We start from the raw sequence: 13,353 nt of genomic DNA, 5'->3' as shown, positions 1-13,353 counted from the left end.
TCCAGCGGAGTACCGCGACCTGCACCTGGTCTTTAGCAGGGCCCGGGCCACCTCCTTGCCTCCGCATCGACCTTACGATTGTGCCATTAAGCTTCTCCCAGGCACTTCTCCGCCTAAGGGACGTTTGTACTCTCTGTCCCGTCCTGAAAGAGAGGCCATGGACAAGTATATTAACGAATCCCTTAAAGCCGGCCTCATCCGTTCCTCCTCATCCCCTGCGGGAGCTGGGTTCTTCTTCGTCAAGAAGAAGGACGGCTCCCTCCGTCCCTGCATTGATTATCGAGGGCTGAATGACATCACCATTAAGAACAGGTACCCCTTACCTCTTATGTCCTCAGCCTTTGAACTCTTGCAGGGAGCCCAAGTCTTCACCAAGTTGGACCTCCGTAATGCATATCATTTGGTTCGCATTCGGGAGGGGGATGAGTGGAAGACAGCCTTCAACACCCCCACGGGACACTTTGAATATCGGGTCCTTCCTTTTGGTCTGACCAACGCCCCGGCTGTCTTCCAGGCCCTGGTCAATGACGTGTTGAGAGACATGGTAAACCAGTTTGTCTTCGTGTACTTGGATGACATACTTATATTCTCTCCCTCTCTGCAGGTACACACTCAGCATGTTCGCCAGGTGCTGCAACGACTCTTAGAGAACCAACTGTTCGTTAAGGCGGAGAAGTGCGTCTTTCACACCAAGTCGGTATCGTTTCTGGGGTTTTTAATTTCGGCGGGTGAGATCTGTGCTGATCCTTCGAAGGTAAGGGCTGTTGCCGAGTGGCCAACTCCCGACTCTCGCAAGGCATTGCAGCGGTTCCTGGGTTTCGCCAACTTTTATCGGCGTTTCATCAGGAACTTTGGCCAGATTGCTGCACCCTTAACAGCACTCACCTCCTCCAAGATACTGTTTAGATGGGGGAATAAGGCTCAGGAGGCCTTTGATAAACTCAAGTCCCGTTTTATCTCTGCTCCTGTCTTATCTTTTCCAGATCCTAAACAGCAGTTCATTGTCGAGGTAGATGCTTCTGAGGTCGGAGTAGGCGCAGTTCTATCACAACGATCTCTTCGGGATGGGAAAGTTCATCCCTGTGCTTTCTTCTCCCACCGTCTGACCCCCACGGAACGAAACTATGACATAGGCAATCGGGAGTTGTTGGCAGTCAGGCTCGCTTTGGGGGAGTGGCGCCACTGGCTGGAGGGCGCAGAGCAGCCTTTTGTGGTCTGGACAGACCACAGGAACCTAGAATACATAAATTCTGCCAAGAGGCTTAATGCAAGACAAGCCCGCTGGTCCCTCTTCTTCAGCCGTTTTAATTTCACTCTCTCGTACAGGCCAGGGTCTAAGAATGTCAAACCCGACTCTCTCTCTCGCCTGTTTGAGGCCCCAGAGAGGGAGGTTTCAAAGGACACCATCCTGCCCAGGGGCGTGGTGGTGGCCTCCCTCTCTTGGGAAATTGAGAGTCTGGTCCTGAGGGCCTTACGAGAGTGCCAACCCCCTCAGAGGGTTCCAGCAGGCAAATTATTTGTTCCTTCTGCTCTGCGTTCACAGGTCATCCAGTGGGGTCACTCATCCAGATTAGTCTGTCATCCAGGAGTTCGGAGATCGCTGGCAGCCATCCGGCAGCGATTTTGGTGGCCATCCATGGCCAAGGATGTCAGGCAGTTTGTGGTTGCCTGCTCAGTTTGCGCCCAGAACAAGAGCTCTAACTCTCCTCCCACGGGTCTGCTCTGCCCCCTTCCCATCCCCTCCCGTCCCTGGTCACACCTTGCCCTTGATTTTGTAACTGGTTTACCAGTATCAAGAGGAAACACTGTCATCCTTACAGTGGTGGATCGATTTTCTAAGGCGGCCCACTTCATTCCTCTCCCTAAATTGCCCTCAGCCAAGGAGACTGCTCAGGCGGTGGTGGACCACGTTTTCCGGATTCATGGTCTTCCGGTCAACATGGTTTCTGATAGGGGTCCCCAGTTCGTCTCCCGGTTCTGGAAGGAATTCTGTCGACAGATCGGGGCCTCTACGAGTCTGTCATCAGGATTTCATCCTCAGACCAATGGGCAGTCTGAGCGGGCTAACCAGGATTTGGAACGCACTCTCCGCTGCCTGGCATCCCAGAATCCGAGCTCCTGGTGTCAACAACTGTCCTGGGTAGAATATGCTCATAATACTCTACCAGTCTCCTCTACAGGTATGTCACCATTTCAGTGTTGTGTTGGTTATCAACCACCCCTGTTTCCCTCACAGGAACCCGATGCTGCGGTTCCGTCTGCCTTGGCTTTTGTCCAACGGTGTCGACGCACCTGGAGTAGAGCCAAGGAGGCCTTGGCCCAGGCCAGTAGGCGGACCAAAGCAGCGGCTGACCGTCATCGGACTTCCACCCCCTGCTATGTTAGTGGTCAAAGGGTATGGCTATCAACCAAGGACCTGCCTCTCAGGACCGTCTCACGTAAATTGGCTCCCAGGTTCATTGGTCCATACCGGATCACCAAGGTGTTAAGTCCCGTGGCAGTTCGGCTCAAGCTCCCTCCTACGCTTGGTCGGGTACACCCAGTCTTTCATGTGTCTAGGGTTAAACCTGTTTTGTACTCCCCTCTTGTTCCCACTGTCCCGACCCCTTCCCCCCCTCCCCCCCGTCTAGTGGATGGTTCTCCAGCATATACAGTCAGGAGATTACTAGACGTCAGACGTAGGGGTCGTGGTTTCCAATACCTAGTGGACTGGGAGGGCTATGGCCCGGAGGAGAGGAGCTGGATCCCGGCCCGGGATGTCCTGGACCAGGGGTTGGTCGAGGAATTTCGTCGGAGACGAGGTGAGCCCCCTCCCTAGGGCGCCCTGTGGCGTCCGTAGGGGGGGGGTACTGTCACATCCTCGGTCTGATCACAGGTTCATTCCTTGTGTTTTGTCTTTAACTCGTTTTGTGTTCACTCACACCATGCTTTGTTTACTTCTCGCTTCCCCACCCATCCGCTCTATTACTTTCCATCAGGTTATCTAGCTAATTCCACTCACCTGGTTTCCTTGATTTCTCACCCTATTTACTCCTCCCTTGACCGTAGTTCTGTGTCAGATTGTAGCTGTTCCCCTTCCTGCATGTCGGGCGATCTCCCGGTCTAGTCCTGTTCCTGCTTAGTCCTGTGAGTTTTGTCGTGTCTGATGCCCTGTCGATTTTTCCTAATATTGTTTTCTCCATCTGCCTTCAAGCCATTTCCCACCCATTTTTGTTTCGCTGCCCATCTGATTCTCCGTCACTACTCAGCCGGCTTTCGCCTCTCTCTCGCCGGTCTCAAAGCCTCCGTCTTCTTCGTGGCCACGCTGATTCAGTCAGCGGCCGCCGGACTCATCGCCCCCTGTCGGGTGTCAGGATATTGCACCCACTTGTGGATAGTTTCTCTGGCCTCTTCGGAGTTGTTTCATTTTGTATCTTTTTAAGACTATATTTCCTCACTGCTCTGTGTTTTTTGTGAATGGTGGGCCATTGTGCCAGCTCCATTACGGAGAAACTTTCAGTTTTTTTTTTTGTTGCCCCCTTGAGAGAATTCAGGCTCTATAAATAAACATTATTGAAGACCTGCACCTGTGTCTCACCAATCTTCTCTTCATCCAGATCCCTGACATTTGTAAACTTTCTGGCTAGAAAACCAACAAGAAAAAACAACCATCACTGAAACAAACCAAAAATAAAACAAAACTGAAAACAAAAACATGAACAAAAACAAAACACATAAAATAAACAGAATCATGAACAAAAACAAAGCAAAAACCGAGCAAACAATACCAACCAATACCAAGCTAAGCCAAGCCATCAACAAAGAAAATCTAAACAACATCCAAAACAATAAACAAAATTATAAACAATATAAAAAGAAACAAACAGACAAATATAAATTAAAACCAAATCCTAACAAAAACAAGTCAAATCTTAAATAAACATTAACTGTTCACTGAAACCTCATTTGCAAACAGTCTGGCTGGATAACCAACAAGTATGCATACGATACATATAAACCACTATTCTATTATTCTATTACAGTATTTATCAAATAGATGATGCTTAATTCAAGGATATAAAAGTGGTCTGGTATACCAAAAAAACTTAACCATAACCTTTTACTTCTAATTCCAAATCAAACTACTAAGCCAAACCACAAGCAGGGCAGCCAGAGAATTATATAACAAAAAAGAAATAAATAAATGCACTGCCAACGATGGGCTGGAAAAATATTAAACTGGCAATTTCTCCCTGATTTGTTCTGCTGTTCATTAATAATACAATGTAATGGGCTGCTGATTTCATGACTGTGTTTTTTTAATTGCATTACACACCCGAGTAGGCACTGTTTAGAGACGTCAATTAGGCCTCTTTTGCAAACAGCAAAATAAAAGCTATACTGTGACAATTTGGTAAGGCTTGGGTGGGAGGCTCAGCTAAAAAGTTGACACCGCCTGTCATGTACACCAAAGAGCTGTACAGAAAACAAAACATTTAAGTAAAAGAACGTGCTTGAAGATATACAGCACATAATGTGGATGCATAAATAGAAGTTGAAGTTATTCAACAGGCAGTGGTGTACCAGTTGAGTGTTAAGTAAATGCCTCTATGCGAAGACAGCAGGAATAAAAGATGCTATTAAGGAGGTCCGCACAGCCCAAAGAAAAGAGAGAGATTACACAACTATTACAGCAGCAGCTCACACATCTCAGTGTCTCCTCTGCTGTGTGAATCCAGAGGTCAGAGGTGAACGCTGCTAGAATTTGAAGAGGCCCTTTAAAAGACAGTTTCTTATTTCTTGCCAAAGTATTTTCCAAACAGAGTGCTTGAACAGTTGCATAAATGATCTCACGGCTTTTTGCCCTAAACCATTTCAACTCAGCTTAACTTTATTTCTGCAGGAATATTTTTTACAGCTTAATTGCTCAATATAGTCATGGCCTAAATGCCTTCAGAGCAAATCCTCAGGCAAACCGAGAGACACCCAGTGGCTACAGACATGATTTTGGGTGGAAAACATTTCATAACCTATCCTACTGCAACCATCAGGGCAGAACCTAACAGTCCCACTGAAAATCAAAACCCTCCAATCCATTAATTCCAATTTTCTGTATGTAATGTACTGTACATGGTCCTTGTAAGTTCAGTGGCAGTAAATTGCGTAATTACGTGACATATATTAATACCTTTGTAACAATCTAGCACATAGGTCTTAAACTCCATTGCTGGAGGGCCTCAGCTCTGCAGAGTTTTGCTCCAACCCTGATCAAAGCTCATCCAACTTGACTCATCCAACTCATGACTCTTTGGAACACCTCGATTATTTGGATCAGCTGTGTTTGATTAGGGTTGGTGCAAAACTCTGCAGAGCTGCGGCCCTCCAGGAATTGAGTTTGAGACCTATGCTCTAGAGATTTACATAATTTGTGAGTTTTGTTTTGTCTTATTTGCACACATTCAGTTTAGCAAAGTTTTGGTTTTGTTTGTGCATTGCTTACGGAGTTAAAAAAAAGGTTGAAAACCACTAGTCTATTGCTTGATTGCGGCTTGCTTTTAAAATAAATGTGTTTTCTTTTGCTAAGAATAGTAAATCTGTTAAAATCCTGTTGAAGGGAAACCAATTGTACTTATGCACATCTCCACATTATGTCAAATGACTGAATGAAGATAAATACTTTAAGAGATGTTTATTTGTAAAGCAGCATTGTAAGTAGGCATGGGACGATAACCGTTTTCAAAGTATAACGCGGTTTGGAAAAGTCAAGGTTTTAAAACCGCCAAAAATTTCTGTAACATCGTTCCTAAGGTATGTGTAAAATTTTTCAGTTACTTTTTTTGTGTGTTTTAGGACGACAATAACTCCAGCAGAAAAAATAGCCAAAGAAGTTTTAAATTGTAAAAAAAATCTGTGTTTTTTAAACAAATAAAGACAGCAGAAGTCAATGATTCGTTTTCATTATTCAGCCTGACATGTTTACTGTTACAAAATATTATAAATCTTTCAAAAAAAATAAAATATATTGTGTTCAAAGGGAAATTTTTTATTTTAATTTTTTATCCAGACATTTAAAAAGAATATATTTTAGAGCAATATTTTGCGAAACCGTGATACCCTGAAACCGTGATATTTTTATCCAAGGTTATCATACTATCAGAATCTTATACCCGCCCATGCCTACTTGTGACATTATGTATTGTGAAAAGAGCTTTTTATAATTCAATGAACTGAACTGATATGAAGGGGTACAGGTAGTTCTGGAAGTCAAATCATACCTCATCTGTGTTGTAGATTATTTGAAGGCCAGAGCAAATCATTTCAACCAGGTACAAGAGAAACAGAGACAATGCATCGATCTGTAGGAAAAGAAAGGTTTCATAACAATATTACTTTTTTTTTTGCCTTATTTTTAAATGTAAAAGCAGATGCTGCCATTTGTAAATTGAATGTGTGAGACTTCTGACTTTATCCACATTTGATTATTTAAAGGAACAGTTGACCCAAAACGGAAAATTCTGTCATCAGCCTTCACTTGTTCCAAACCCGTTGACTTCCTATTGAAAAAAAACTGGAAACCAGCAACCATTGACTTCGACAGCACTGATGTTTTTTTTTTCTACAATGTAAGTCAATGGTTATCAGTTTTTTTGTTTGCTTGTTTTTTTTAGCTTTCTTCAAATTATCTTCTTTTGTGTTCAACAGAATTAAAAACCTTTAAAAATTTGGAACCACTTCTAAATCAGTGAATAAATAGTCAGTAGTGAACAAATCTCTTGAACATATTTTTCAACGCCAAACATTTTTAAATGGCTACTTGTTGCCACCAACTGGTACACTGGAAAATTAAAATGACTTTCAAAACATTATTTACTCTGCTATGGTCTTTGACAATTAATCATTTACTCTATTGTGGTCTTTGATAGTTTGACATTTGTAGCACAAAAATAATACTGTGTGTTTGAAAAGACTTTTTAAAGTAACTTTATAGGATTCACTAGGACAGCAGCAGTGTAAACGAAGATCTGAATATCTGCTATGATCATACTTGACAAAGGTTTAAAAGACAGATTAAATACTGACATTTATGGGTAAGATTTGCTTGGTTTTGCTAGTTGTTTTTGCTAGTTTGTTTGATTTTGTTTATAAATCTGTTTGAATGAATAATTATTGACTGGCATTTATCATTTCTGGATGAATCAGCATTTTTGAACAAATCTCTTGAACACTATTCAACGCCAAATATTTTTAAACAGCTACTTGTTGCCACTTACTGGTACATTGGAAATATTAAAATGACTTCCAAAACATTGTTTACTCTATTGTGGTCTTTGGCAATTAATAATTTACTCTATTGTGGTCTTTGATCGTTTGACATTTTTAGCACAAATATAATATTGTGTGTTTGAAAAGACTACAGACTGAATTTTTAAAGTAACTTTACAGGATTCACTAGGACAGCAGCAGTGTAAACAAAGATATGAATATCTGCTGTGACCATATTTGCCAAAGGTTTAAAAGACAGATTAAATACTGGCATTTATGAGTAAGATTTTCTTGGTTTTGCTAGTTGTTTTTGCTAGTTTGTGTGATTTTTGTTTGGAAATCCATTTGAATGAATAATTATTGACTGGCATTTATCATTACTGTATAAATCAGCATTTTTGAACAAATCTCTTGAACATACTAAAACACCAAACATTTTAAACAGCTACTTGTTGCCACCTACTGGTACTTTGGAAATATTAAATGACTTTCAAAACACAATTTACTCTATTGTGATCTTTGATCATTTGACATTTTTAGCACAAAAATAATAATATTGTTTTCTTGAAAAGTCTACAGACTGATTTTTTAAGTAACTTTACAGGACTCACCAGATCAGCAGCAGTGTAAACAAAGATCTGAATATCTACTATGATCATACTTGCCAAAGGGTTAACAGACAGATTAAATACTGGCATTTATGAGTAAAAATTTCCTTAGTTTTTGAATCAGGAATGTAATCTTTTAACAATTAATCAGATATCAGATTATAGTATAGAGAGAATTAATCAATTAATCAATCATAAAAACGTTGAACAAGGTTTACAGGGCATCGACCACTGGTGCTGTCTGCAAATATGAATTAGGCTACACCAGCAGTGATTATGAATGAGGTGATATAATCCATAAGTTATGAGTAGAACAAAAAGTTTTCCAATACATACAGTGAGTGAGACATGATACGCATATCCCATGTCTGAAGCAAACAACTGCTGGGAATTATAAAATGTGTAAAAAGAAGGTGGGAAGCACCTGTAGATGGTTGTACTCCTTATATGGGTAAACCTCATCTCCAGTGTGCACGTTAAAAATTGAATGCAGGCACGTGGATGGACTCGGGTCTTGCTTAAACTTCTCCACCTGTGAAAACATCAGAAAGGACAATAAATAAATAAATAAAAAACAGAGGAAAAGCAGGAGAGTCCATAAAAGATGCAACATATGACCAAGGTATCGACTGTTTCATTATTTATCAAATGCTGACTAAGATAAGTGAGTAGGAGGGAGGTGGTGGGGGATTGTATTGATATTCCTTGAGGTCATGGTACTATTGTGCCCCTGAATGCCATTTTATTACATCTAAAGTCCTGTGCTGTAATACTGAATTAAATCAGCAAACGCACGTCAGATTTTTAAGCAGCTAAAACAATTAAGGCGATGTGGGTGTTCAGGAGCAAAACTGAATGCGTCGATCACTCCACAAGAAAAATGCAGTGCTCCCAGATGTCTGCTTGTCTTAAAATAAATGAAGCCAGACCACAGCTCTGCTCATTTAGGAGTATCTACATTTATTTCTCAAGCTCTTTTACAGCTTTACTGAACACAAATACACTCTTTGTCATCACTGACGCTTCAACAGTGAAAATATGTTTAAATTAGATTAGATTAGATTAGATTAAATCTGGTGTTTTTGACTGAATTTCTGCACACAAGCTGATTTCAGAGGTGTGGTAAGGAAAACGTTATAACAGTGCTAGTTAATTACTCAAATTCAGAAAGAACTGTTGTATTTGGAGGGTACTTGTGGACTTTATGTCAAGTGATGTCATACTGGAAGTTCTGTATATGCTAGAACACATATTAGAAAAAAAAAACATGTCATGCAAATAATAGTACTTCCCACAAAATGTATGTATGAATTAATGCATTTAGCTAGAAATATACTTTTTCCAACTGATAACACAACGTCTGTTGTGGCTTTTCTACTCGGATGTCCAGGTGAACAAAATAAATAAACCTTAAAGGGATAGTTCACTCAAAACTGAAAATTATATAATTTGCCCACCCTTTATTTGTTCTATTTGGCTTTATTTAATCCACAACACACACACACAATATTTTTAAATAAAGCTGAAATCATGTAACCACAGTCGTTGCTTTTCCTACTATGTAAGTCAATGGTTACCTTTTTCAAATACTTCAAAATATCTTCATTTGTGTTCGATAGAAGAAATAAACTCAACCATTAGAAGGAGAGTAAACTGTGAGTAAATATTCATTGCTGAGCGAACTATCCCTTTAAACTAAAGAAAAATAAAAAGCTATTTGTTTCTACATTTTTTCTATAATGAAGTCATCTAGGTAAGGTCATTGAATTATTTTCTAATCAGGCAGAAGACAATGTGCAGTTCATGGTTGCATGCAGTGAAAGTCTAGTCTGAAATTCAAGCAAGACTAGAGCAAAATACATATTTATAATGGCTCAAAGGAAATTTATAAAAGCAATGTAAATTTCTTATGTGTCCAGATCAAACATCTTAAGTTTTTCTTTTTTCTTTTTGTACTACATTATAATTATTTTGAGACTTTGGTTAAGAATGGTTAAGAAATGTTAGCAATGCATAACTAATTGAAATAAAAACACAAACAACATGTACCAGTATTACATGTATAAATAGTCTTTTCAATAGTTTAATATTCAGATAGACTAGTATGGCAATCTGATTATTATTAGTATTAATTACTTATCCAAAATTTACAAACATCCATGACATTTTGTTATACTGACCCTAATTTTTCTCTTACGAGCTGGCATAGCCACCGGCTTGAGTTTTCTGATCTCATTCACTGCCATTGATATTTAGCTTGATGTTGCAAAATTATATTTTCTTCTTTTATTATTTTTTGACTGTTTACTGCCATTTATTATTCCTGGTCATTTAACCTATAGAATCTGAAGTTTTATAAAAATCACAGAAAAGAGCTCACGTCCGTTTTGCAGACAAGGGTCAATACAAATAGCTCAATTTGTATGACTATATTTAGTGATCCTTTCAGAGTTAATGATATTCATCTCTAATATTTACTTATTAAAAACCAGAATATTATTGACTTGAAGACATAACACACCAAATGAAATTAAAAAGGTGATCAAACAGAAGAAGAAGATGATGATAATAAATGGTACACTGAACAGATGCAAGACACAGACTCGAGTAAATAAGAAGATTATGCAGACGATAGGTGAGGCTTCTGCACTGAGTCACCACAGAAAAGCAATCAGCTACCCAGCAGACGTGACTGCCGCAGGGGCTTTTTCCCAAGATGTCAAGAATGAGGTCACAAAACATATAAGCATGACTATTTAATGTGACACAAAAATAAGGCAAAAATTGTAAAAATAACAAATAAAACAGCAGAAGTCATAAGTTATTAATATATATATTAATAATAACAAAAACAGAAATTATTAGATGAACTGATTATTTTTATTAGGATAAAGGTGTCAAGAAAATCTAATTAGAATCTGCAAGAGCACTACACCTTTTAGATATATAAACAATGCCAAATTACTATATATTTAATTGTCATTTTGATATTCTGACAACTAGCCACTATTTTAAATAATAATAATAATAATAATAATAATAATAATAATAATAATAATAATAATAATAATAATAATAATTATTATTATTATTATTATTATTATGTGTGTTTATTTCAAATTAATACTTAAAATAAATGACCATATTACATGGAATACACAGTTTAACACAAAAAAATACAATAAATAACCCACATCAGTTGACCACTACTAGGCTGTCACATCAAAATATTTTAGCACAGGCTGTAGGCTATAAATCCCACGACGCCCCAGAGATTTCTTGCGTCTGCCATGGGCATGCATTACCAGAATATCATCTCTTCTAAAATCCTGCAGACACAGTGGGATTGTCTGCTCAAAGTCAAAATATCAGTGTACACAATATAGCAAACACTATCCCCAGACTATATTGGTCTTAACACAAATAGAAAAAAGTGAATACATGTTGCACAGAGGTCAGTGAACCAAAAACAACATAATTCACAGATTCTCCAAACGTCCCTATGGTCTTCATTGACTGCCTGCGAACAAATTCTACTTTGAGCCGCCTTCAAGCATTACAGTTTTATCTGTGGCTTGTAAAAGTTTGGTTCACGTTGGTGACATTTTGAGAAGTAGCTGTCTTCTGTGTTTAAAAAGAGTGACTTCCACTTACAAAGAATGAGAACTTGGATCTGAATTGGAAATGTAAAATTGACACCATCATTACCATTCATATCTGTGTTTACAAATGCTGAGGTCTCCTGAGCTAAAATTCGGATATTGTAATGAGTGTTTTGTTTCCAGCATGCACTTTAAATCAGTAGACCAATCACAAAAGACTGAGCTAACAGCAGTTAAGTGTGGAGTACTGAAAGGGTCTGCCTTATGCCCTCTGGTATTAACTAGTATTAATGTAAGAAAATATGGTATAAAATCTAATTCAATGTCTGTAGAGCTTTCATGCAGATAATACCAGAATGAAATTTCCAAATTATCTCATTTAAAAAGATTGCATGACCAGTAGTTTTCTTGTTAAATTTAGACAATAGCATGTAATAAAAACCCATAAAATCAAGCTTTTATAATACAATTTGGATCTACACTAGAGATGCCCAAACTATGGCCCGCGGGCCAAAGTTGGGCCCATGGTAAGCTTTGATTTGGCCCACCATCCCATCTGAGAGGAGTGATGAGAATGATGGGGATGGTTTCAATATTGTCCATTTAAATTTAATGCAATTGATTGTTTGTTTGTTTATTTGTTTTATTGTTAAAAGCTAACTGAAATGAAATTTTTCAATGAAATGGTGTAAATAAATCTGATTTTGTTTAAATGTATAAACGGTCACTCGACAATGCAAAGACTTTGGTGAGCAAATCAAGTCGAAGGCAGATTCTGCTTCACTAGTCAGCATTGAACTGCACTGTGTTAAAAATGTAATTGTTTATGTTTCTTATTGCAATACGTTATAATTTAAAAAGAGATACAGCATTAGTTAATATGATTTAAAGTGATGTTTTCTATTTATTTTGAAATATTCTAAAATAAATTGTGAAATAACCCATGGCAACTTTAACAGGAAGAAGTTTTGTATATTTACCTTCGGCCCATGGCTCTCAATGATATTTGGCTTTTGGTCCTTCATACAAAAAAGTTTGGGCACCCCTGATCTAGACCAATGCACTGATTTTTCATCCACGACACTCAATAACCACAGTGTTATATTCAAGAGCACTTTGACTTTAGTAAAAATCATATATCTGGTCACAAAACCATTTTTCCACTTGCTAAGAAACATGATACCTAGTACAGCAAACTCCACTAAAGGAGATGTACAAAACACATCTTATTTGCCAAGCATTCATCTCATAACCCTGTGAACTTTATAGAAATAAATGTGAACTGAAATTGAACTGATTCTGATCAATCACAGCAGAGTCGGCCCAAGGCCCTCTTTGAACGAAGGTGTTTAGAGATTGACTCCTTGAACAAATTGATTCAGACACAGTGAGGGGCCATTCATATATAGTAGGGGTGCACAAACTTTTTTTTATGAAGGGCCAAAACAAAACTTAATTGAGACAAGTGGGCTGAAGGTAAATATAGTTGCCACGGGTAATTTCCTAATTTATTAATAATGTTTAAAAAATGACTAGAAAACATTGCTTTTTATTAACTAATACAGTATTTTTTACATTTTATAATGAAATAATTACAGTAAAAACAAAATCTACTTTAGAACAGATTTACATAGTTTTTGCCTTGAGTTGCTCGCAATGTCTTCTGCATAGTATCCATCAAGTGACAGTATCTACATCAATGGTCTCAAACTCGATACCTGGAGGGCCGCAGCACTTCATAGTTTAGTTCCAACCACCTCCAACTCACACCTGCTTAATGATTTCTAGTAGTCTTGAACACCTTGATTAGTTAGATCAGCTGTGCTTGATTAGTGTTGAAGCAAAACTATGCAGAGCTGCGGCCTTCCAGGAATCCAGTTTGGGACCTATGATCTACATTT

At 38.6% G+C, this 13,353-nt stretch overlaps 1 protein-coding gene across 3 annotated transcripts in view; it reads right to left on the bottom strand.

Moving 5' to 3' along the window:
* Window positions 1-13,353, bottom strand: part of phkb (phosphorylase kinase, beta) — a 149,769-nt gene that overhangs the window by 105,793 nt on the left and 30,623 nt on the right. For all 3 annotated transcript variants that reach the window (XM_056461969.1, XM_056461968.1, XM_056461970.1), the window contains 2 exons: window positions 8,275-8,382; window positions 6,255-6,335 (listed from right to left, as the gene is read on the bottom strand). In XM_056461969.1, coding sequence (XP_056317944.1) covers window positions 6,255-6,335; window positions 8,275-8,382 — 189 coding nt within the window. The remainder of the gene's footprint in view (window positions 1-6,254; window positions 6,336-8,274; window positions 8,383-13,353) is intronic.

This window comes from Danio aesculapii, chromosome 7, assembly GCF_903798145.1.
Source record: "Danio aesculapii chromosome 7, fDanAes4.1, whole genome shotgun sequence".
Classification (NCBI taxonomy): domain Eukaryota; kingdom Metazoa; phylum Chordata; class Actinopteri; order Cypriniformes; family Danionidae; genus Danio; species Danio aesculapii.
The sequence above is the reverse complement of the archived record's forward strand: the minus strand, read 5'-3'. Positions and strand labels throughout refer to the sequence as shown.